Raw genomic sequence first — 26709 nt, forward strand, 5'->3', positions numbered from 1 at the left:
ATTGGGAGCATTGGGACCTGCCATGGCGATCTATGTCCTCAGTGAGGGGGCGTGCCGTAGAGATCTGCATCCAGCCGAGCTCAGGGAGGGGAGATGAGGGAGGGGGCGTGAACCTCCTCCCTTCCCTTGCTCTGCCATCCCCCAGTTCTAGCTTCGGAAATGTTCGGAGAGCTGGGGGAGGAGCGGACGCATGGATCGATGGGGGCACAAAAAACCACCTCACACCGGCCCGAGTCTGAAGAAGGACGTCGCACATGTGACGTCCCTCCGCAGACCCGCACAGGAGGACGTCAGTGACGTCACTCGTCAGGCCGACGCCGGAGAGGAGAATGCAGCGCAGGACAGGTAAGTGTGTCTATGTTTGTGTGCATGTGTGTATGTGTGTGTGTGTCTGTCGGTCTGTCGGTGTGTGTGTATGTGTGTGTCTGTCTGTGTGTGTGTGCATGTGTGGGTGTGTGTGTGAGTGCGGGGGGGGGGGGGGGGGAACCTGCTTCTACCTAATGTGGGGAACCTGCTTCTACCTAATGTGGGGAGCCTGCTTCTACCTAATGTGGGGAACCTGCTTCTACATAGTGTGGGGGAACTATACGGCACTTAATGTGGGGGAACTATACTGCACCTAATGTGGGGAACTATACTGCACCTAATGTGGAGAGCTATACTGCACCTAATGTGGGGGAACTATACTGCATCTGATTAAGGGGGGCAGGGGACTGGTGAAAGGGTACATGGGACTGATTAAGGGGGCAGGGGACTGATTAAGGGGGAAGGGGACTGATTAAATATATATTTGTCACAATTATTTTTTTCCTCTTTGTGTACGCTTATGGGGGGGGGGGGGGGCGCCACAAGGCTAGCTCGCACAGGGCGCCGGAACACCTAAGGCCAGCCCTGGTGGCAAGCAGGCGGTAGGATAGGCATGTATAATAAAATAGGCATGTATAGTAAATACATATAGGAAAATCGAAGATTACAAAAGGAGCTAGCTGTGACCTATGTGGATACCTGACAAATGGTTCCAGGGCTTAGAGGCCATGCTGGGTAGACTAGTATAGGGAAGATCATGGGTTCACTTAAAATATGCAAATCTAGTTCTACCAGATGGCAAAGGGGGCTGGAGCCTTCCAGAATTAAAACGATACTTTTTGGCTGCTTACAAAATGTTAAACAAGGGGGTAAAAATTGGATGCTTAGTAAGGCTGGGTTCACATCACGTTTTCTCCCATACGGGAGCGCATACGGCAGGGGGGAGCTAAAACCTCGCGCTCCCGTATGCCTTTCTATGCGCTCCCATATGTAATTCATTTCAATGAGCCGACCAGAGTGAAACGTTCGTTCAGCTCATTTTTGCGCCATATGCGCTTTTACAACCGGACCTAAAACCATGGTTGACCACAGTTTCAGGTCCGGGGAAAAAGCGCATACAGCTCAAAAATGAGCTGACCGGACCGAACGTTTCACTCCGGCCGGCTCATTGAAATGAATTACATATGGGAGCGCATAGAAAGGCATACGGGAGCGCGAGGTTTCAGCTCCCTCTGCCGTATGCGCTCCCGTATGGGAGAAAATGTCATGTGAACCAAGCCTAAACTGGCAGAAAAACAAAAGGGATCCTTTAAAAATATATAGCAGAATTTGTAGAGGCTCGTTTCCCCATTGAGGGACAAGAAGGTCAAATCTTCTTAGTCAAAATGTACAGAAAATTTGGAAAGAACTAAAAAAAAAAAAAAAAAAAGTGCAACATTAAAGGGAGTCTTAGATTCACAAGTTTATGGAATAATTTGAATTTAGAGAATTTTATAAAATGTATGGGAATTTTGGAATCAACAGGGGTTGGGATGCACTTAAAAAGGGAAATTTATATATTAGGCACATAAATGATGGTATTTACAATTCTATGAAGCTGGTAGATGCAAGGAAAATAAAAATGTATTTTTATGTAGAAACACATAGGATTTTATTGCAGTAGAAGTTATTTCAAAGAAAACTATTGGAAAATACAGTATATATAAGAGATGAATTTGTGAATTAATGGTGGATTATAAGAGTAAAGTAAAAAGGAAAGGGGTAAGGGAAAAGGGCACAATAGAGAAAGACTCCTGGTTGCACATTTTCAATGTTAAATGGGCACTGTCAGATACATTTACTTTTGGTATGTTAAAAAGCACGCAAAAACAATATGTTTTCACCAGAAAATGTTCAGTATTTCATACTGAAAAAGACAGTCAAAAAAGTTGCCACTAGGGGTCCCCCTGTCTCCTGGGACACATACCCGCTATCAGTCAGAGCAGAGTGAGGGAGGGGGAGGAGTCATCACAGTGAGGAGAAGAGAGGGACACGCCCCATGCCTCTGCATGGACAGAAACGTCACTGAGCAAATGATGGAAAGTAAATGAAGGTAATTGTGAGAGAAATATCGGTGGTAGACACATAAAAATTACATGTACGTGATCTGGATGAGGTATTGAAAAAAAAAATGGATATTAAAAGTTTTACTCCCTTGAGGGTTATTTTGGGTGATATCGGAACAGAAGGAAAATATAACCACTTATTATTACATTTATTCTTCCTTGCAAAACTATTAATCCTGAGAGGAAGGTTAAATAAAAATACTCCTGATAAAGAGTTATGGCTGAACTTGGTTAGGCTGGGTTCACACCACGTTTTTCAAAAACGGTTACCGTATACGGTTTTCCGCTAAAAAACGTATGGCAAAAACCATATGCAACCTTATACAACCGTATGACTCCAAACTAAAACATATACGGGTTTTCCCCTTACAGTTCTATCCGTTTGCATCAGTTTTTGCCAACGGTTTTGCTATTTTGTTGGAATTAGTTTTCCAGCAATTTAATAAAGTTACTATTGTTCTATTGAAATTCCAATCTGCGCATATGTAGACTCCAAAAACGGATTAGAAAAACCGTGTGCAACCGTATTCTGAAATTGTGTGTACGGTTCTCATAGACAACAATGTTAAAAGAACCGCATACGGTTCGCATACGGTTTTCCAAACGGAGGCAAAAACGTGGTCGACAGCGTTTTTGCCTACGGTTGAAAAATCGGCAAAACCGTATCCGAGGCAAAACGGATGCAACCGTACACAACATTTGGAATACGGTTTACAATGCATTCTCTATGCATACGGTTTTGGATACGGTCATATACGTTTTTTGCGGAAAACCGTATACGGTTACCGTATTTGAAAAACGTGGTGTGAACCCAGCCTTAGTGAGGTGAAAAAGTATAAAAAATGAAGAATTAAAGAGTCAAGCAAGAAAAAGAGATGGTTTAAAAAATCTTTGGAGTATTGGTCAGATTAGACTACGACTTTCATCCCCCTTATTTTTTTTTTTTTTTTTTTTTGCCGCTGGACAGTAGGGAAGGGGTTCTGCACCTCATCTTCTTTGCACTAGGGGGAGTTGTGCTGCCTGCCATGTGTGTGCACAACACAATTTCTTATCCGTATCACCGTATCATATGTTTGGCATCTAAGGCTATGTTCACACCTTGGAATTTCTGTACTGAATTCCGTTTGGTATTCTGCACAGAAATTCCGCTGCAGCAGAGATCCATTGAGTTCAACGGGATTCTTCTGCGCTGTTCACATGGCAGAATTTCAGTGAAAGATGTTTCTAGCACGGAAATTCCAAATTTCGTCTCTGCAGAAAGAATGAACTTGTTCATCTTCCTAAGGACTCTGCATGGAATGCATAGCCATCTATAAGACAGTGCATTCCTGTTGCGGTCCTAATGCTGGCATGTCATGCCAGTGCCCGCAGTCTCCGGAATGGCCGCACTGAGATTTTCCATGCAGACATTCCGAAGTCTGAACATAGCCAAAATGTGTTAAAAATTCATTGCCTGTTAGCTTAGGGAAGAGACGGGGCCCTGATCAGCTCAGAAGATGGGCCCTCCCTGTATCCGCCTTGACCAATCAGCGTCCAATAGTGTAGGTGGCCTGTACTAATAAAGTGCCGATAACACCGATCAATGCTTTCCTATGGCAAATTTAAAGATTGCATGTAATATTCCCCTATGTTAATAAAATGTAAAAAGAAAAAGTTAATAAATGTGAATTAACCCCTTCCCTAATAAAAGTTTGAATCATCCCCCTTTTACTATTTTTATTGGTATTGCCGCATACAGAAATGTCAGAACTATTAAAATATAATGTTAATTACACTGCACGTTCAATGGTGTAAACTTAAAAAAAGACCAGAGTTCAGAATTGCATATTTATGGTCACTTCATATACCAGAAACAAATTATAACAAAAAGTCCCATCAAAACGAAATGGTACTGATAAAGCTACAAAATGAGCCCTCATGTATCTCCGTATACAGAAAAAAAAAGTTATAGGGGTCAGAAGAGGACAATTTTAAGCATAGTGATTTTTGTACAAAAAGTTACAATTTTATACAAGTAGTAAAATAAAACAAATCTTATAAAAATTGTGTATTCTTGTAATTGTCTGGACCAACAGAATAAAGATAAAGTGTCATTTTTACCGAAAAAGTGCGTAGAAAGGCTGGTCCCCAAAAATTACAAAATGACATTTTTTTTAAATTTCGCCCCATAAATTTTTTTTTTGTTTTGTTTCGACATAAATTTTGGTGGTAAAATCAGTGATGTCATTACAAAGTACAATTGGTGGTGCAAAAAACAAGCCTATATATGGGTCAGTAGGTGGGAAATTAAAAACTTTATGACTATAAGAATGCATAGAGGATAAAAAGGAAGTGCAAAAAATGAAAAATCCCTGCATCCTTAAAGGGGTACTCCAGGGAACTAAACCCATAGCCCACCCTTTTCCTCTCACCAACCTATTTAATTGTCTAAATATCCTTCATTAGCTACCGTATTTTTCGTTCTATAGGACGCACTGGCGTATAAGACGCACCCAATTTATAGGTGCAAAATCTAAAAAAATAAAGATTTTGAACCCAATAGTGGTCTTCAACCTGCGGACCTCCAGATGTTGCAAAACTACAACTCCCAGCATGCCCGGACAACCGTTGGCTGTCCGGGCATGCTGGGAGTTGTAGTTTTGCAACATCTGGAGGTCTGCAGATTGAAGACCACTGCATAGGAGGTAATACTCACGTGTCCCCGCTGCTCCGGACCCGTCACCGCTGCCCTGGATGTCGCTCCATCGCTGTAACCGTGTCCCCGTTGCTCCGGAACGTCTCTGCTGCCGGCCGGGTATCCTCGCTCTCTGTTGCCGCCATCACGTCGTTACGCACGTACGCGACGACGTGATGACGAGGAAGGAGAGCGCCGGCCATACAGGGGATCCCTGAAAGGAGAAGACACCGAGGAGGCAGGTAAGGTCTCTCCCGGTGTCCTGTAAGCACTAACCCGGCTATTCAGTCGGGCTGTTCGGGACCACCGCGGTGAAATCGCGGCGGTCCCGAACAGCCCGACTGAACAGCCGGGTTAGTGCCACTTTCCCTTCAGACGCGGCGGTCAGCTTTGATCGCCGCGTCTGAAGGGTTAATACAGGGCATCACCGCGATCGGTGATGTCCTGTATTAGCCGCGGGTCCCGGCCGTTGATGGCCGCAGGGACCGCCGCGATAGTGGTGTATTCACCGTATAAGACGCACCGACTTTTCCCCCCCAGTTTTGGGGAAGAAAAAGTGCGTGTTATACGGCGAAAAATACGGTATATAGGGCAATTTCCCTCTTTCAGTTTTTACTCACATGAGAGTAAGGAACTTACATCAACCAGCCATCCACTGTGTCTCTGTCCAAGTCCCTGGGAGCAGCCCTCACCCTCCTGAGAGACGCAGACCACATGGTTTTTGCCCTGCACTGATTGGTCATGGTCCCTTTAGCTGTGAGGTGTTTGAAGCTTCATCCAATCAGACACATAATTTCATTCCTCACAGAGCAGGAGGGTGGGGGCTGCTCTCCAAGAGGGAGTTCGACAGTAGTGAGAGGAGAGCTGCAGCGGCTGCCGGGAAATGTAGCATTCATGCGGCAAGATGGCAAAGAATATGAAGCAGCCAGAAAAGACCACAGGAGCCATGCATACCAGGCAGCATATATAGGCTGCATATCCAGGTAGTTTGGTGGCTTTGAAGCTTTTTTTTTATATGTACTTCCCTGAAGTTCCCCTTTAAGGAGTTATACCCCTATAGTGACTTCATATGACTGCATATGAAAGTATACATCATTACATCGGCAGATCGGTCACCTGAATATACCGTACTTCCCTTTGTCATGGCCGTATAGTATAGAGAAGGTTCACTCTCCTCTTAACCTAAATGTTAGAACGAATATATTTGAGCCACTTGGCTAATAGGAGCCATAAAGGATACGGAGAACTCACTGACTGATGGGGGGGGCTACTGCAAATATACATTGTTATTCTACGTTCCCAGACCCTTGTACACTCTTCCTCCAGTTACCTGCTCTGTTCCGCAGTCACAGTCCTCCCCCAGTTCCGTGAACCCGTTTCCGCAGACAGCTGGAGCTACAATAGTCTTCTTATTGGGCTTGTTCATCATACACTCTGGATGGTGATTCAGAAGAAACGTCCCGAGTTGTTTAAGGCTACATTCGCTGAAATGGTCGGGAATTTTACTGCTGTATGGGGACAGTGAAACGTTGGATGAGATACAAAAGAAAGTTGTGTCTAAATGTTTAGGCCAATGGACTTTTTAAAGTTAGGTCCTCCAGATATTGCAAATGCTGGGAGTTGTAGTTTTGTGACATCTGGATGATGGAGGTCCACTGGTTTAAGGGGTTCATATTCCCTATCAGAGCTTCATAAACTCATAGGGGGAGATTTATCAAAACCTGTGCAGAGGAAGAGTGGTGCAGTTGCCCATAGCAACCAATCAGATTGCTTCTTTCATTTTCCACAGGCCTCTTTAGAGGCCTGTGGAAAATGAAAGAAGCAATCTGATTGGTTGCTAATGGGCAACTGCACCACTCTTCCTCTGCACAGGTTTTGATAAATCTCCCCCATAGAGTGGGGTCCTCCATACAGGTCCCCAGAAAAGACTGTAAAAAAGTAACAATGGTCACCGATTCCTTTGAATGGGCACAATGTAACGCTATGCAGGGATGTGCACAGACATTTTGGGGGGCAGGGGCTGAACTAAAAAAAAAAAAGGGCACTTCTTATAATTATTTATATAAATGCCCACATAATGATGCCAGACTCCCCAGTGCACTTATAGGAGGAACATGAAAAGGGCAGGGACTCAAACCCCCTTTCTACTCAACCTGTACACCTCCCTGACACTATGACATGGGGAAATGTGTAGTTATCCACAATGTCCCTTGTTGGTCTGAGGATATGCCTTTAGATAAGCTGTCCTAAAAAACATTTAAAGGTGACTGAGGTTGAAGACTAGAATTAGGTTTAAATAATACAATAGGTAAGGACTTATTGGCAGCTTTTACGACTCGCACTGGACTTTCATGGACTGTGTGGTGAGGGCTTCAAACTTCCTCGTAAGGTACCCATACACTGTAGACAAAAGTCATCTATACCTCTCAACTTCAGTATGGCGGCCTCCAAAATTCTCACCTGATAGTTGATGTTGGGGGAGAAAAGGATCAAGCATGTTGGATTTCAACTGCCCGTTCCCATTGTTCTGAGAGAGGTAAACCGCTGTCTGGCTGCGCCTTACCCCTCCCTTTTTCATACAGGACACACAAACATTCAACTGTAACGGGGAGGCCAGAAGAGATAACTGTTGGCCAAACTAACATTCGGCTGATACCAATTGAAAGTGTATGGCCACCTTTTGAGGCCCCAAATATAGAGCATAGTATTGAAGATCCTACCTGAGCGCTGTTGCCATAATGCAAACCCCATAGGGGCAAGAACAGCCAATCTCATCATGGTCCATTCCAAGGTTGTGTCCCATTTCATGCGCTAATGTGGCACCAACAATGGCAGAAAATGTACTAAAATCCTGTAAATATGAAAAAAAAAAAACAACATAAAAAGGCTCATCCTGGTCCTCAATGTTTCAAAAGGTACGTTCACACTGCGGAATTCCGTGATTTTAATTACGCGCAGTGCAAGCCCCGACCTGACGAAGCGCTCCGACGCGTAAGCGGTCCGTCGCCGTTCCCTGTACCCCCGCGTCCATTCCATCCTCCCCTGAATATATCCCGACTGATCAACATGATCAATAAAGAAGCCTGGTGAGTGCTCTGCTATCTTCTTTTCATTTGAAAAAAATAATAATTACTGCGCCAAAAATAGACACAAAGGGGGAGATTTATCAAAACCTGTCCAGAGGAAAAGTTGCTGAGTTGTCCATAGCAACCAATCAGATCGCTGCTTCAGTTTTGAAAAGGCCTCTGAAAAATGAAGCGATCTGATTGGTTGCTATGGGCAACTGGGCAACTTCAGAACCTGTGTAAAGGAAGAGTGGTGCAGTTGCCCATGACAACCAATCACATTGATTCTTTCATTTTTCACAGGCCTCTTTAAAAATGAAAGAAGCAATCTGATTGGTTGCTATGGGCGACTAAACCACGCTTCCTCTATACAGGTTTTCATAAATCTTCCCCAAAAACCCTTTAAACATTCTGCTACATTTCCCCACCACAACCATTGTAAACAAGCAGAGCTGCAGTGTAAATCATGGAGAAATACAAAGCAGCCCCCTAAGCTTCTGATGAGACAGAAAGTGGAGACCCCCATTAGATGTCTGTGCAGCTAAGGTGGAGCCATTTATCATTTCTATGTAACAGAGGTAAGAAGCGCACTGCAAGCAAATGTTATTTTTCTATTTTTTATTATTTTTATTTTTTATTTTTATCACCGTTCTTCACCAAACATATATTTTCAGAATGTAAATGATATTCCATATAACAATAATATTCTATTTTATGCACCCCTCTCACCTGGATGACCGCCGCAGAATAGGCGCTGCTGCACATTGTACCAATATAGCCCAGTCCAACAACAGTACCTACAAAATCTATGTGTCTGAAAGAGAAGCAGAGTTACTATTTATCAGAAATTACATTTCATGGTTATATAAAGAATGAATTTATGTATTTTGCAAATACTGTACGCTAATTTCCTATTTTTTGTTACAGTATGTATCATAGTCTACGGCAGCATTCTGCAGGCTTCAGAGCTGAACTCTCCCGGCATTTATTCTGCTTGGTTTGGTGAATTTTGGCATCTATTAAAGCAGATGCAGTTGTGACAGTCTGAGAAGCTCTGCTCTAAACTGGTGATACTGGTATTGATACCATGTCCCAATGTTCTGTATCCTCTTCCATTAATGAAACGTGCTCTGACCATTTATTTAAAGGGGATTATCCAACATAAGGTGACTTTAGTATCTAAGCAATTAGGGAGGAGAATGGAGCTAAGAAGTAATATCCGCGCTGCTAGCAAGCAAGATGAGGTCAGCATGCATCCGGAGACATGGATAATAAAGAAGTACTTTAATTATATTCACACAACGCATTTCTGGGTGTAAAACCTTTCATCAGGGTATCACGCCTGATGAAAGGGTTTACACCCAGAAACGCATTGTGTGAATATTATTAAAGTACTTCTTTATTACCCACGTCTCCAGATGCATGCTCACCTCATCTTGCTTGCTAGCAGCGCGGATATTACTTCTTAGCTCCATTCTCCTCCCTAATTGCAAGTTACATCGGTGCCTTCGGTGTGGGAAGCAGCAGCAGCTTAACCATTGGTCTGATGTGCCTCTGTAAGTGTTGTGCCTGAATTTGCACAACCTGTCCAGGTGAGCACGTCTCCTCTCTCCAAGATCCTCTATCCTATGTTTCATGATCCTGCACAAGGAAGCACGTTTTTGTCTTTTTCTCTTAGTATCTAAGCGTCGTACAGTAATGGATATGCTTATCAAGGATCTGTGCTTGTGTTTGTGGTAAATGGCTGTGTCCTGTGTCCCCCATCACACTGCTGGTGGTTTTTTTAATGAACTGGCTTCTTCCTGTTTCTGTGGCCTCCCTCAGACTACAACCCCCAGGATTCTTTGTTTCAAGTGGGAGGTGACTTATCACACACACACATCGGTCGCCCCACCCATTGCAGTTAAGCCACGCTCCCTTTGATCACATGACTTGCTTGACACCTGAACCTGGATCTTTTTGGTGGCTTATGCACGAACAAGTGTAGTCGTAACATCATCAGGGGGCTGGCTTAACACACAACAGACAAAGCGGCCAAGCCCTCTTTTAGCACCTGACATGTGATGTATAATTTCGGGCCGCACAAGAAGATGGGAAAGGTCCGAGACAACACTCATTTTCTAGGCTGCAGGAAATGAGCTTCAAGGGGAAAAGAAAAAGAAATTCGATACCAGCCACCAAACACAGGTAAGTGAATTATATTAGTAACTAGACCAGTGGTCTCCAACTTGCAGACCTCCAGATGTTGCAAAACTACAACTCCCAGCATGCCCGGACAGCCAACGGCTGTCCAGGAATGCTGGGAGTTGTAGTTTTGCAACATCTAGAGGTCTGCAGGTTGGAGACCACTGAACTAGACTAACTTTGCTGCACCTGTCTTCAAAGAACGAAATATCCTGGAACACTCCTTTAACCTGGCTCCCAGACTATTATTTTGTACACTTTTTGCAATCCTGGAATCTTTGGGGGGGGGGAAAAATTATCAAACCTTGTGCAAAGAAACAGCGAAGCAGTTGCCCATAGCAACCAATTCCATAGCAACTGCTCCACTGTTCCTCCGTACAAGTTTTTAAAATTGTTTTAAAAACGTTATACTTTCCTATATTCTGTTCATTGGTGACTGTAGTAGTGAGCGCTGCCTGCGACATCTAGTGGTCCAATGTTATCATTACCATCGGAGTACTATAGTGACATCTAGTGGTACAATGTCATCATTACCATCGGAGTAAATCTAGTGGTCATAAGATATTAAAGGGGTACACCCGTGGAAAACTTTTTTTATTTTTTTTTTATTCTACTGGTGCCAGAAAGTTAAACAGATATGTAAATCACTTCCATTAAAAAATCTTAATCCTTCCAGTACTTTTTAGGGGCTGTATACTAAAGAGAAATCCAAAAAAGAAATACGTTTCCTCTGATGTCATGACCACTGTGCTCTCTGCTGACCTCTGCTGTCCATTTTAGGAACTGTCCAGAGCAGGAGAAAATCCCCATAGCAAACATATGCTGCTCTGGACAGTTCGTAAAATGGACAGCAGAGGTCAGCAGAGAGCACTGTGGTCATGACATCAGAGGAAATGCATTTCTTTTTTGGATTTCTCTTTAGTATACAGCCCCTAAAAAGTACTGGAAGGATTAAGATTTTTTAATAGAAGTGATTTACAAATCTGTTTAACTTTCTGGAACTAGTTGATTTAAAAATATAAGTTTTCCACGGGAGTACCCCTTTAAACAAAGTTGGAACTTGCAGGACAGAGGTCAGTCATCTATTTGTTTAGTGCAGAGTTTCCCGACAAGTTTGCCTTCAGCTGTCGCAAAACTAAAACTTCCAGCATGCCCGGACAGCCAAAGGCTGGGAAACTGTTTTTTTGTGAAAAACTCCAAAATAGTGTGAAAAATGTGATAATTTCTGCCATTTTTTTATGGCCACTGTGAGGAAAAATTATGTTATTTTTATACTGTGGGTCAGTATGACTTGCAATGGGCACTTTCACTCGTCCATTTACAACATGAACCTGAAGAAGCGCTGAGAACAACATGAAACGTGTTCTCCCTTTTTGTAATAAAAAATAGTCCAACATTTTCTTCTTTCTTATGTAATGTGTCTACCCAATATATATATCGTTTTTCTCGTGACATATTGTACTTTTTGTTGGTACATGCAGTTTAAAAAAAAAAAGTCTAAATATTGTGAAAAATTGCAGCTACCGAGCAGAGACACTTACGTGATGAGCACAGCATTGTCATGTGTCACCCTGGGCAGGAGATTCTGCTGCCTCCACATAGCAAAGCGAGCCAGGTTTTCTCCAACCACTGAACTCATTTCAATCTGGTCCTTTGTTTCCCAAATTTCAATTCCAGTAAGAGCCACGAAGATACTTACCAGCTTGTATACCTATAATATATCAGATGGTTAGCGGCAAAAATAGAATCTTCAGTAATAAAAGGACGTAAGACAAGGTAGACGCATCAGTGAGATTTATCACAGCTCATCGATTACTGTGCTTTACCTCGTGTTTCTTGGGTTTTACATAGGACTGCTGGTAAATAAAAACCACAGGAACCATCATAGTGAGTGGGTTTTTATAATATCTAGATCACACACCATGACATATAACGAACAGATATTACTGTAAGATAGATAGATATGAGATACATAGATAGATAGATATGAGATAGATAGATAGATAAGAGATGGATAGATAGATAGATATGAGATAGATAGATAGATATGAGATAGATATGAGATAGATAGATATGAGATAAATAGATAGATATTAGATAGATAGATATGAGATAGATAGATAGATAGATAGATATGAGACAGATAGATATGAGATAGATAGATAGATATTAGATAGATAGATAGATAGATACAAAAAATAGGATGCAGCAAACCACAGGTTGCAATCAAGAGTGTAGGTTTATTCCATAACGTGCAGAGGACAACGTTTCACCAGCCTCACGCTGGCTTTCTCAAGTCACTTGAGAAAGCCAGCGTGAGGCTGGTGAAACGTTGTCCTCTGCACATTATGGAATAAACCTACACTCTTGATTGCAACCTGTGGTGTGCTGCATCCTATTTTTTGTATTTGGATCAAGGAACCGGTGGACCCAGGCTCCAACTATGCGAGCACCCCGAATCTATCTATATTTTCAATTGCTTGATGTGCTGCTTCTATTTGGATTTTTTAGATAGATAGATATGAAATAGATAGATAGATATGAGATATATAGATATGAGATAGATAGATATAGATATGAGATAGATAGATAGATAGATACATATGAGATAGATAGATATGAGATAGATAGATAGATATGAGATAGATAGATAAATAGATAGATATGAGATAGATAGATGTGAGATATATAGATAGATATATAGATAGATATGAGATAGATAGATAGATAGATAGATAGATAGATAGATACTGTAGATAGATATGAGATAGATAGATAGATGATAGAAATTAGATAGATATGAGATAGATAGATATGAGATAGATGGATAGATATGAGAAAGATAGATATGAGATAGATATGAGATAAATAGATATATGAAGGAAGGTTGCAGCACTCCGATTCAGGTGAAAAGTAGGATTATTTTATTCCATTCAAAGTGCGAAGTTTCGGTCTCCACATGCGACCATTTTTAAGCATAGTAATAGGGAATGTGCAGCATATAAATAGGGGTGATACATAAGTGTCAGTTTACATTCAAAATGTTATATCATGAGAATATACAATAATATATACATCAAAATGTAGGTTATTGCATATATAAAGTGCGAGAAATCAGTGCAAAATCATAGGTACATAATCACATGTACAGTAAAGTGGCCAAAGTGTGAAATGTGTAAACAAGTATAATTATCATCATGTGCAAAATATAGTAATCAGCAGGATGGAGATTACACTCACCAATAGTAAAGAACAGTGTCCCGGCATGGTCCCGGGGATGCCATGTCCACGTGTGCCGGCGCACAGTACAGGGCAGAAAACACATGAAGAGCCAATAGGAGCATTAGACTTCTAGTGCAGGCATCGTCAGCGTGCGCAGCCATCTTAGTTCAGGGCATAGCATAATGTGTCTCAATGGCAAAAGAGGGCACTGCAGAATGATAAGGTGTATACGGTCCATATTAAGCCTTAACCACAGCAGTCCCTATGCATATTGGGCAGCCACCCACGGGAACCCACGATACTGCAGGTAGCTATCACCCCGAAGATGCACATTCACTCTGTTACTATGCTTGAAAATGGTCATATGTGGCGACCGAAACGTCGCACTTTGGATGGAATAAAATAATCCTATTTTTCACCTGAACCTGAGTGCTCCAACCTTCCTTCATATGTCTACTATTGAGCCTTGACCCAGGCTACGTGGATTGCGGGCACCTACACCAGTCCCATAGTGGTAGTGCTGCTTCAATATCTCTTGTGTGTCTCGGATTGGTCCTTTATGGAGCGTGCACCCGTGTATCTTCACCATGGAATCTGATCCTTCTGAAACTGTGAGTCCATCCAATACTTTTTCGTATACCAACCGTGACGTGGGCCGTATACTTGGATCCTTTGAGGGAGTTGCCAATTTTTTTACCCTCTGCTATTGATCTAAAAAGACAATATGAATCTGAAACTAAGCGAATGCTTTCTTTGAATCTCCATCTTACAATGGGTGAATACCTAGAGGAATGTGGGTTCAGCCCCAGGATAGCTCATAAATGGGAGATTTGGACTTTGGTGCTCGCTAATTATGAGCAAATTTCTAATAAATACTCTTTAGACCTCATCACTCTTAATATGGAATTCCTACAGACAGACGTGACGTCAATTAAACAAAAAGTTGACCTTCTGGAAGATTCATTGAAAAATGAACTTTCTACAGGATGACTTTGACAAATCTATATCTAAACAGACAGCTTTTTTGGTGAAACATCGTGCCGAACAAGAGACTGTGAAGCGCCATGAATGGCATCGTGATGCATCTGATTATGAAAATAATCGGGTGCATAACTGGGGCAGACATTCCATTCATCGCAGGAATAAAATATCTAGAGGATATCATGATGAGCCACGAGATCTACCTCAGTCTGCTAACCATAATCCTGCTAAGGCTGGGTTCACATCACGTTTTTGCCATACTGTTTTCAATCAGTTTTTGTAAAGAAAACCGTATGGCAAAAAAACTGATGGAACAGTATGGGAAAAAGCACACTGTATGCATTTTTAAACTGTATACTGTTTTTAAAAGTGCATACAGTTCCGACCGTTTTTATTTAAAAGAAAAAAAACATAAGTTTTTGAAAATGTTGTCCATTTTTAATGGGAGGGGCGTTGGGTGGGGACTTTAGGATGCAAATGCACATGTGTAAAGTAAAAACCGTATACAGTTTCCCGTATGGAACCGTAAACATGTGCGTTTCCCATTGACCTCCATGTTAAAAAAAAACGTATGTGGTTGCAGTACGGTTTTTAAACCGGAGTCAAAACGCCCCTTTACCATCTAGGCCCGCTCTTTCCTATTGGATACCTCAGATTTTTTGAGGAAAATCAAGGATTTGGTTATTCCCCCTCTCGCCATTCTAGCCTCACTAGACGTAACCATACTGTATAGTCTATCCCCCATGATAGGGGCATAAAAGCTGTACAAGATCTCATACAACACCAATTTTCTCCAGCCAAAACTGAATTCATTTTGTCTATACTGCAAATTGTTCTGACATGCAACTACTTTACATTTAAAAGGGTACTCCACCCCAGGTCACCTTATCCCCTATCCAAAGGATGGGGACCCCCGGGATCTCGGCTGCAGCACCCCGCTGTCATTACTGCACAGAGCAAACTCGCTCGGTGCGTAATGACAGGCGATACAGGGGCCGGAGCATCGTGACATCACGGCCCGCCCACTCAATACAAGTCTATGGGAGGGGGCGCAGCTGCCCGAAATGCATAGGGACTGCTGTGGTTAAGGCTTAATATGGACCGTATACACCTTATCATTCTGCAGTGCCCTCTTTTGCCAGTGAGACGTATTATGCGATGCCCTGAACTAAGATGGCTGCATGCTACTGCCACTCTGTTGTGCGCATGCGCACGCTGACGACGCCTGCACTAGACATCTAATTCTTCTATTGCCTCCTCATGTGTTTACTGCCCTGTACTATGCACCGGCACACGTAATACGTTCAATAGTATTAAGGTGCACGCAGTCATAGGAGACTTGGTTAGAGACCCCAACTTCAATTAAAGGAGAAAAGACCGCAGCACACAAAAATGCTTCAGTGCACAAAACCTGTGTTCATTCATCCTCAGCAAGATATTGTGTTTATTCCATACTCAGCAAGATATACATCTTAGATATCTTGCTGAGGATGGAATAAACAGAAGTTTTTTGCACTGAAGAATATTTGTGTGCTGCTGTCTTTTCTCCATTTAGATAGCTATGAGATAGATCTATATATATAAAACTCAACGTGTGTGTGTGTGTGTGTATGTGTGTATGTTCCACAAAAACTTCCAAACGGCTAAAGATATTAACATGAAACTTGGCACACATGTTACTTATATGTCAACAACAAACATAGGATAGATGATTTAACCCTTACTCACCCCCATTTGCCAGGGGCGGGGTTTATGTTTAAAGTCCTATACAAGTCTATGGGAAATATATGTTACTGCATAACTTCCAAACAGCTGGAGATATTTCTATAATACTTGGTCACATGTTACTTATATGTCCACTTAAAATATAGGATAGTTAATTTAACCCTTAACTACCCCCATTTGTGAGGGTCGGGGGTTTTGTTTAAAGTCCCATGCAAATCAATGGGAAATGTATGTTCTCACATAACTTCCGTACGGCTGGAGATATTTCAATACCTGGTACACATATCACAGGTCGGGATATGAGAACGGGATGGGAGGTCGGGATAGGAGGTCGAGATAGGAGGTCCGGATAGGAGGAGGGGATATGAGGTCGAGATAGGAGGACGGGATGGTCGGGATAGGAGGTCAAGATAGGAGGACGGGATAGGAGGTCGAGTTAGGAGGTCGGGATATGAGGACGGGATAGGAGGTGGAGATAGGAGGACGGGATAGGAGGTCGGGATAGGAGGCGAGTTAGGAGGTCGGGATATGAGGACGGGATAGGAGGTCGGGATAGGAGGTTGAGATAGGAGGTCGGGATAAGAGGTGGAGATAGGAGGATGGGATAGGGGGTTGAGATAGGAGGACAGGATAGGAGGTCATGATAGGAGGTCGGGATAGGGGGTTGAGATAGGAGGACGGGATAGGAGGTCGGGATAGGAGGTCGAGATAGGAGGACGGGATAGGAGGTCGAGATAGGAGGACAGGATAGGAGGACGGGGTATGAGGACGGGATATGAGGACGGGATGTGCGGTTGGGATATGACAACAATATATAAGGACGGGATATGAAGTCAAAAGATTCCTCCTTTGTTGATTTTCCTCCCCAACAAGGATGAGGAAGGAAAAACCGGGCAACGCCGGGTACTCAGCTAGTAGATAGATAAATATGAAATAGATACATATGAGATAGATGTCACCTTTTCTATTGATATTAATCAGACATTATTGCTGCCCTTCTGGATGCTTAGATAAATAATTGACTGTAATCCCCAGACGTACCTTATTGACATAATTTACAATTTCAAATATTTTCTTTTTGACCAGTGATAAATTACGGCCATAGGTCTCAAACTGCAACACAAAAGGATATTAGTTTTCTTTTAATACATAATTACACATCTTTATTTCATAAAGTATAGATATTTTTAGGGCACACCCTGGGTATGTTCTAATCTGGACTTCCAAGGCACAGCCCCAGGGGCTATAAGCAACCTCCACATTATGTATACCACATATTATATCATTGGGTTTACTGAAGTGCTATTTAAATAAGACTATAGACACCTTTGAATGCAGACTTTTCAATTAACAAATTGTACTTATTATGGTACCAAAACATTTTTCCTCACAAGTATTCATTACAAATTTATAAATCAGTGTATAAGATTATTCATGAGTAGGGGATAGTCTATAACCACTGTCACCCACCCATACCCTCATAAAAGAACACAGACACCCAAATTGGTAGAAAAAGGCCACAGCAGCCCAATTTATTAAATAACATATTTAACGAATATAAATAACTCTCATAAATAATTAGGTAAACATTACCAATAAAATTTTTTAACAGTGCAAAAACAACCCTAAAACACTATCCTAGCGGGAGGGGGACTTGAAGGCAGCACGAATCTTCAGTCTGGTCCCTATCGGAGACCATTCCTCACTTGGGACTACGCCTGCAGGGATTTCCACCACCAGCTAGGTACCGTCCCAGCCCCTCCATACTAATATCTCCAATACTCTTCTCCGGATCTCTCCAAATGCCTCCAAGTCCCCCTCCAGCCCCTGCCGCTGCGACTATAAGAACCCCAAAACCCAGCCCCTACTACCACTGAAAACAGAGGGCGGGCGGGCAACTTTTGCTTCCAGTGATGCACTGCTTCTCCTTCTTCCTGCCCTAATAGCTCCTCCCCTTATGCCACCCCCCTTACCCCCCAGTTAACCCCTACCTGCGTTAATCTTCCCCTGTCAAGTGCCCCTCCACTCCCATACTGTCCGCTCCAGAGCTTCTTGACTAGTAGATAGTCTATAACCGCTGTGACCCACCCATACCCTCATAAAATAACACAGGCACCCAAATTGGTAGAAAAAGGCCACAGCTGCCCTGTTAGGATTCGGCTAGCTGGATGTGGATCCTCTGTGTCAGCGAGGGATTGGCGTGGACCGTGTCGGTGGACCGGTTCTAGGGTTGCTACTGGTTTTCACCAGAGCCCGCCGCAAAGCGGGATGGTCTTGCTGCGGCGGTAGCAACCAGGTCGTATCCACCGGCAACGGCTCAACCTCGCTGACTGCTGAGAAGGCGTGGGACAGAAGGACTAGGCAGAGGCAAGGTCAGACGTAGCAAAGGTCGAAGCAGGCGGCAAGGTTCGTAGTCAATGAGGATAGCAGAAGATCTGGAACACAGGCTTTGGACAACACTAATGCTTTCTCTGGCACAAGGCAACAAGATCCGGCAAGGAAGGAAAGGGGAAGTGAGGTTATATGGACAGGGAGCAGGTGGAAGCTAATTAGACTGATTGGGCCAGGCCCCAATCACTGGTGCACTGGCCCTTTAAATCTTAGAGAGCTGGCGCACGCGCGCCCTAGAGAGCGGAGCCGCGTGCGCCAGAACATGACAGCCGGGGACCGGGACGCGTAAGTGGCTTGGGATGCGATTTGCGAGCGGGCGCATCCCGCTATGCGAATCGCATCCCCATCGCGAATGTCAGTGCAGCGCTCCCGGTCAGCGGGTCTGGCCGGGGCACTGCAGAGAGAAGAACGCCGCGAGCGCTCCGGGGAGGAGCAGGGACCCGGAGCGCTCGGCGTAACAGTACCCCCCCCCTTAGGTCTCCCCTTCTTTTTGTCTCCTTGTCCCTTCAAAAGAGACGAGAACATGGGGGACGCCTCTTGAGTCTCCTTCTGGAAAAAGAAGTCCTGGGTAGCTACATCAGCGGCCGGTAGTCCAGAAGAAGTGGGAATGGGGAGGGGGGCAGAGGGTGAAGCATGTCACAGGGCAGAGTGTCACCAGGGCGGGGGCTATGAGGAGGCACAGCACAGTCCTGATAGGCCTTGGGGAGACAAGGCACAGGAGGAGACGCTGAGGCCCGACAGACGGGACTGGGAGCAGACGTGAGGCATTTCTTGCGGCAAGCAGGACCCCAATTCTTGATCTTCCAGGTGGTCCAGTCAAGGGTGGGAGAATGATGCTGGAGCCATGGCAGACCGAGGAGGACTTCAGAGGTGCAGTTGGGCAGGACGAAAAATTCAATTTTCTCGTGATGCAGTCCAATAGGCAAGGGCTCTGTGCGGTAACGCACAGTGCAGTCCAACTTCACTCCGTTGACCGAAGAAATGTAGAGCGGCTTGACGAGACGGGTCACCGGGATGCAGAACCTATTCACCAAAGAGGCCAGAATAAAATTTCCAGAAGAACCAGAGTCCAAGAAGGCCGCGGCTGAGAAGGAGGAGTTGGCAGAAGGAGAAATCCGCACGGGCACAGTGAGACGTGGAGAAGCAGACTTCGTACCAAGAGATGCCACTCCCACGTGAGCAGGGTGCATTCGTGCGTTTCCCAGACGTGGAGGACGAATAGGGCAATCCACCAAGAAATGTTCGGTACTAGCGCAGTACAGACATAAATTTTTATCCCTACGGCGAGTCCTCTCTTCATGGGTCAGACGAGACCGATCCACTTGCATAGCCTCCTCGGCGGGAGGCACAGGGGTAGATTGCAAAGGATACTGTGAGAGAGGTGCCCAGAGATCAAGGTCTTTTTCCTGGCGGAGCTCCTGGTGTCTTTCAGAAAAACGCATGTCAATGCGGGTGGCCAAATGGATAAGTTCTTGCAGGTTGGCAGGAATCTCTCGTGCGGCCAGCACATCCTTGATGTTACTGGATAGGTCTTTTTTAAAGGTCGCGCAGAGGGCCTCGTTATTCCAAGACAATTCGGAGGCGAGAGTACGAAACTGGATGGCGTACTCGCCTACTGAAGAATTATCCTGGACCAGGTTCAGCAGTCTCGGCAGAAGAAGCTCGGGCTGGTTCCTCGAAGACACTACGGACTTCAGCGAAGAAGGACTGGACTGTGGCTGTGGCAGGATCATTGCGGTCCCAGAGCGGTGTGGCCCAAGACAAGGCCTTTCCAGACAGAAGACTCACTACGAACGCCACCTTAGACCGTTCTGTAGGAAATTGGTCCGACAACATCTCCATATGTAGGGAACATTGAGACAGGAAGCCATGGCAGAGTCTAGAGTCCCCATCAAATTTGTCCGGCAGGGACAAGCGGAGGCTAGGAGCGGCCACTCGCTGCGGAGGAGGTGCAGGAGCTGGCGGAGGAGATGGTTGCTGCTGTAGTAGTGGCAGAAGTTGCTGTAACATGGCGGTCAACTGCGACAGCTGCTGTCCTTGTTGGGCAATTTGCTGCGATTGCTGGGCGACCACCGTGGGTAGGTCAGCGAGACTTGGCAGCGGCACCTCAGCGGGATCCATGGCCGGATCTACTGTTAGGATTCGCCTAGCTGGATGTGGATCCTCTGTGTCAGCGAGGGATTAGCGTGGACCGTGTCGGTGGACCGGTTCTAGTGTTGCTACTGGTTTTCCCCAGAGCCCGCCGCAAAGCGGGATGGTCTTGCTGCGGCGGTAGCAACCAGGTCGTATCCACCAGCAACGGCTCAACCTCACTGACTGCTGAGAAGGCGTGGGACAGAAGGACTAGGCAGAGGCAAGGTCAGACGTAGAAGAAGGTCGGGGCAGGCGGCAAGGTTCGTAGTCAATGAGGATAGCAGAAGATCTGGAACACAGGCTTTGGACAACACTAACGCTTTCTCTGGCACAAGGCAACAAGATCCGGCAAGGAAGGAAAGGGGAAGTGAGGTTATATGGACAGGGAGCAGGTGGAAGCTAATTAGACTGATTGGGCCAGGCACCAATCACTGGTGCACTGGCCCTTTAAATCTTAGAGAGCTGGCGCGCACGCGCCCTAGAGAGCGGAGCCGCGCGCGCCAGAACATGACAGCCCGGAACCGGGACGGGTAAGTGGCTTGGGATGCGATTCGCGAGCGGGCGCGTCCCGCTATGCGAATCGCATCCCCATCGCGAATGTCAGTGCAGCGCTCCCGGTCAGCGGGTCTGACCGGGGCGCTGCAGAGAGAAGAACGCCGCGAGCGCTCCGGGGAGGAGCAGGGACCCGAAGCGCTCGGCGTAACATGCGCCAGCACCAGCGCCAGCGTGAGGGCTAAACAACAGTTTTATAAAGACCTTTAGGGGGGGGAAAAAAATTGTTTGCATCAAACTAAGTACAATGCAATAATAAAATAACGCATTTAGCGTTATCCATAGACTTTTAATTAATACATAGCCTAAATAATGTTATTAATTCATTTAATACTTAGAAGCCATTCAGCAACCCAATAGCAAAGGGGATGACATCAACCAGGACCCCTATCCCCTGTCACAATAGGTCGATAGACCATTGCTTCCCAACCAGGGTGCCTCCAGCTGGTGCAAAACTACAACTCCCAGCATGCCCGGACAGCCAAAGGCTGTCCGGGCATGCTGGGAGCTGTAGTTTTGCAACAGCTGGAGGCACCCTGGTTTGGAAACACTACCCTAGACAGACATGCACTGGCAGAGGCTGGAGAAGCTGTAGAACATATAGAACACTGCACAGTCTTACCATAGACTTATCAGCCACTATGTAAAGCTCTATATACTTCTGAGAAGTCAAAATGTTGTCATGTGTTTCCTATAATAACAGAATAAGACATTATTATAGAAGAATGCCAAAGAGATAATATGGTCTCAGTGTTCGTCTCAAATGTGGAGACCACATCCCTGTATAGGTTTTCACCACTTGTTAAAATGGGGACAATGCCAACTTGGAAAGGACAATTCCACAACGGCTGTTACCTAATTTCCCCATTGCCCTGAGTAGCAAATGTACCTACTGACTTTTTGTACTTACTGTAAGTAGAGGTGGTCAGAGTTCTCCTTGAGAAGAGCACCATTACTGCTGTGTGGACCTTCAAAGGCCATTAGCACTTCAAAGGGCATTATGGGAAAAGGTAGTATGCAAAGCAGCTCAATCACTCCACCTTTTAAAAAGTACCTGTCAACAAATAAACTTTTCTAAACTAACTCGGGCTATGTTCCCTAACTACTCCTAACACTACTCCCACCCTTAAAAAAATATTTCAGAGTTTTAAAAAGCTGTGTATCTTACCTTTCTTCTCGCTCACATAGTGCAATCTCCCAGCAGGAGAAAGTGGGCATTTCCCAGCAGGCATGACATCACTGAAGCCTGCTGGGGGACCACTTCCGCCTTCACATGTTTGCAATGCTGTGAGGAATAGAAGACCTCAGGGTCTTTGCAGCTTTCAGTGAGGCTCTGTGCAGCTGTCAATCAAGCTCAGTGAAGCACTTCCTGAGTTTGGTCTCCTGCCAGGCCAGGAGGAGACCAAAACTTACTGTATTAATTGTGGCAGGGAACAGAACAGTGCCACCTAGTGGCCGTTTTTTTCTATTACATTTTAAACATATTTATGGTGATCATTTTAAAATCAAGTGAATGGGAAAGTGTCTGCTAGTTACACAAGGAACACTATATTAAAAGTTTTATTTGGGGACAGGTACTCTTTAAGGTAGTTTTCTCTAAACATCGTTTTACACTCCAACCACAAAGTTTTAGCATCTTTATAAATACATTCCAAGCCAGAGATCTCTTCAGAAGGAAAGAGGACCCATCTGTAGACAGTGCTGTTTGCAGATGGGTACTCTTCCCTTCTAAAACTGATAAAACTGATGTTAAGGAAAAACTATCTAAAAGGTGGTGTGATTGAGCTGCTTTGCATATTCCCTCTGTAAATAAGTAGGGAATAAATATTATATATTTAATAAATCAAGGGTGTATGTACCATAGTGGCAAACCATGCAGCTGTGATGGTGCCCTTGGAGAGAGGGTTCCATTATGACCTTAAAGGGGTACTCTACTGCTCAGCATTTTTTAACAAACTGTTCCAAAGGCTGGAGCCGGGAGCTTGTGACCTCATAGCCCCGCCCCTCATTACATCACACCCCGCCCCCTTAATGCAAGTGGGGTGTGATGTGATGAGGGGCGGGGCTATGATGTCACGAGCTCCCGGCTCCAGCGTTCGGAACAGTTTGTTCCAAACGCTGAGCAGCCGAGTACCCCTTTAAGCCAAAATAAAGGCCTACCATTTAACACATTTCTTTACATCCAAGGGCGTAGGTACTATAATAGCAGACTGTTTGGCAGCTATGAGACCCTCAAAGAGAGAGGCCCCTGTCCTGGTTGGTCCAATCTCTTTTTTTTTTTTTTTAAGAAACTGTGAAGAACTCCTCTCTCCAGGGAACTGCATGTCAGCAAATTCATGGAGGAGGGTATTGACCAATAGCCTATAGAAAGCAAAGGGAAATAAACACCAGACTTTCCTGTTCTGGGGGGCAAAGTAAGATGCCATTATAGGAGGCCTATATCAATATATGCTATGGAGCCCCCTTTCTACTATTTACATCACTGGCAAATATAATGCCAAAAGCTATAGTAGAGATGAGATCCTGGCAAAGACCACATATATATGAGTGTGATGCCACCAGTTCTTTGGTCCATAAGGTCCATAGCTCATATAGAGAACGTGTCTCACCTGATCAGTTTGCATGGAAAGTGAAATGTTCTTATAGGTATCCTCTGTACTCATCACTCCACACGTTTTAGGAATATCCATCTCTGCCTCATACATAACATGTTCCCCATTATCGGATGGATTCAAGGGTTCAATCAAGAACTTGTGGCCATGTGTCACGATGACCCCACTGCAAAGAAAGTGGATTTATATTTACCACATTTATATCACAGAAGGAGAGCTGAGCATTCGATGGACACGTATCAGACGTTCTATAAGTCCATACATCACACGCTTTGTTTTAGCAATCGGTGGGGTCTCAGCACACGGACCCCGACCTATCAAAACTCATGACATGTCAGAGGTTTGTTAGAGGCAAGTTATACATATTGAAAAACCTCATCCAGAACCATCTTTGTTCACTAAGAAGGAGAGACGTCAGTGACCTAAAATATTCATAGACCATTAATGTAAGGAGGAGATTTCCACTTCATGATAAAACAATGGCCCTCATTTACTAACAGCATTCCGACTCTTTTTGTCGGGTTGTGCGCCTAAATTCTGTGTAAATTCTTAATGTGCGACAGAAAAACCCCGACAGAATCAGTAACACTAAGGGTTAAATTTATCAAAACTTGTCCAGAGGAAACGATGCTAAGTTGCCCATAGCAACCAATCAGATCGCTGCTTTCATTTTTGAAGAGGCCTCGGAAACATGAAAGAAGGGATCTGATTGGTTGCTATGGGCAACTCAGCAATTTTTCCTCTTGACAGGTTTTGATAAATCTCCCCCTACAAAATGGGCGTGGTTTTCGGAAAAGGGGCGTTTTCCCTACATTTCATCCAAAATCACTCGTCTTTTCTGAAAACCACTCTGAAAATCATGTGAATTTTCTGGGAAGGAAACCCTACACTTTAAAGCATGTATAAAGTTTCCGAAATCGGAGTAAATTAGTAAATACCATGGTAACAAAAAAGGTCGGAACAGCAAAAAACGCAACAAAACCTACACTCCACTCTTAGTAAATCAGGGCCAATGTCGCTTATTTTTCACACATTTAATACATACTGTACAACAAACTTCTCCTAACTTTAGAAAACAACATGGCTGCAGTTGGTTTGGAAGGTATTGGGAATGGTCATAGAAAATGCAACTTACCTTACCCCTGAACAGGTGCTAACACTGACCAATGATTCTTCATCATCCATCACATAGCCCTGATAATGGCAGTGATCCTACAAGAACATAGACTTGTCACGTTAGGACACAATCACCTACTCAGAATGGAGGAGGTACTCTGTAAAAAAAATGCTGACGGACTGTTTACAAACACAGTATTTGGTCCTTTTTTTAGCTGTATTGTGGGCCGCTTTTTTGAGACTAAAAAAAAAAAGGCATTATGGGGGTAGTAGACAATACATGGACCCTTTCTTTGGTGTTCTTTAAAGATTGTGTATCATTTAGATTTTTTTACTGGTTAGAGGCAGATAATGAAACATTTTTCATAATCGTTTCCTATTTTCCGATTAAAGATGTTTTATTTATTCTTATTTATTTTTTGTACATTGTTATTATTGTATTTTTTTTGCACATTATTGTGGTAGAAGCCCATTATAATTAGAAGAAGAAAAAAATCACCAAAAATTCTTAAAAGATATGGTTAATATACAAACTTGATATAAACAATATAATGTCAGCCCAGGCATCGTGGGAGTTGTAGTTTTTCAAGATCTAGAGGTTCACAGTTTGGAGACCACTGTTTTATATAATACATATAGGGTCTTCGTGTAGCCATCCTACCTGTATTTGGTCCTCAGAAGTAGTCATTACCGGAGTGTCATCCTGGAGGTAATGTGTCTCTATATAATTGTCCCATATCAGATTCCTAAAATAAACATAAATAACCTTATAGTGATGTACAGTATGTGCAGGGAAAGGCTATATATATGGAAGGGTTAATTCTGTATTTATAGGGCCCGAAGACATCTTATTGCGGGGGTCCCACCACTAGGGACCCCCACAATCTCCCTGCTGCATCTGGCGTTTGTTTAGAGCTTCGGGTGCAGCGCCGGAGGCTCGTGATGTCACAGCCACGTCCTCTCAATGCAAGTCTATGGGAGGGGATAAGATGTATAGGGGCAGAGTACCCCTTTAAGCTTGCCATTTTTTTTCCTTACTCTGCACAGAACATTTAGTGTTAATATAATTCAGCAAAAATCTACAGTGGTAAATGCATGTAGGGAGGACACTGGCTGCTCCGAGTTCTTATAGATCTAACAATGAAGTTACCTACTCCGTTTTTTCCAGGTGCATCACCAGTGGTTTTCCTTTAAGTTGTAATTCGTATTGCACTGAGCTTGGGTATTTGTCCTGAGGATTTAGATGGAAGATTAGACAATATACAGTAGTAGAAAATGTTACCAATGCTCTCCGGACAAATGTGTGGTGGAAACAGCACAAAAAATCCTACTGTTTCCAACTAATACATATTTTTTTTTGTCCATCTCTTAAAACATAGGTGTTTCCACCTATCGGTTGTAGTTTCAGACAAATGTAATGTGGTCAAAAAATGTAGTGTTATTGCACACAATACACTAAAGGAGAATTGGTGTGGAAATGACTGTAGTGTTGCTCGCGAATATTCGCAATTCGAATATTATTCGCGAATATCGCATATTCGCGAATTCGCGAATTTCGCGAATATAGCGCTATATATTCGTAATTACGAATATTCTTTTTTTTTTTTTTTTCTTCACAGTACACATCACAGTGATCACCCCTC

General features: G+C 43.9%; 1 protein-coding gene across 1 annotated transcript in view; it reads right to left on the bottom strand.

Annotated features, from left to right (window-relative positions):
* The window catches only part of LOC130368012 (zinc metalloproteinase-disintegrin-like crotastatin), a 76495-nt gene extending 50716 nt beyond the window's left edge, over window positions 1-25779 (bottom strand). Inside the window, exons 1-9 of the mRNA XM_056571169.1 lie at window positions 25728-25779; window positions 25086-25162; window positions 23948-24116; window positions 21961-22029; window positions 17304-17375; window positions 11876-12045; window positions 8880-8964; window positions 7806-7936; window positions 6416-6593 (exon numbers count right to left, since the gene is read on the bottom strand). Of these exons, the coding sequence (XP_056427144.1) occupies window positions 6416-6593; window positions 7806-7936; window positions 8880-8964; window positions 11876-12045; window positions 17304-17375; window positions 21961-22029; window positions 23948-24116; window positions 25086-25162; window positions 25728-25754 (978 nt within the window). The 5' untranslated portion in view covers window positions 25755-25779. The remainder of the gene's footprint in view (window positions 1-6415; window positions 6594-7805; window positions 7937-8879; window positions 8965-11875; window positions 12046-17303; window positions 17376-21960; window positions 22030-23947; window positions 24117-25085; window positions 25163-25727) is intronic.
* Window positions 25780-26709: the final 930 nt, after the last annotated feature.

The sequence above is a fragment of the Hyla sarda genome, chromosome 4, assembly GCF_029499605.1.
Source record: "Hyla sarda isolate aHylSar1 chromosome 4, aHylSar1.hap1, whole genome shotgun sequence".
Classification (NCBI taxonomy): domain Eukaryota; kingdom Metazoa; phylum Chordata; class Amphibia; order Anura; family Hylidae; genus Hyla; species Hyla sarda.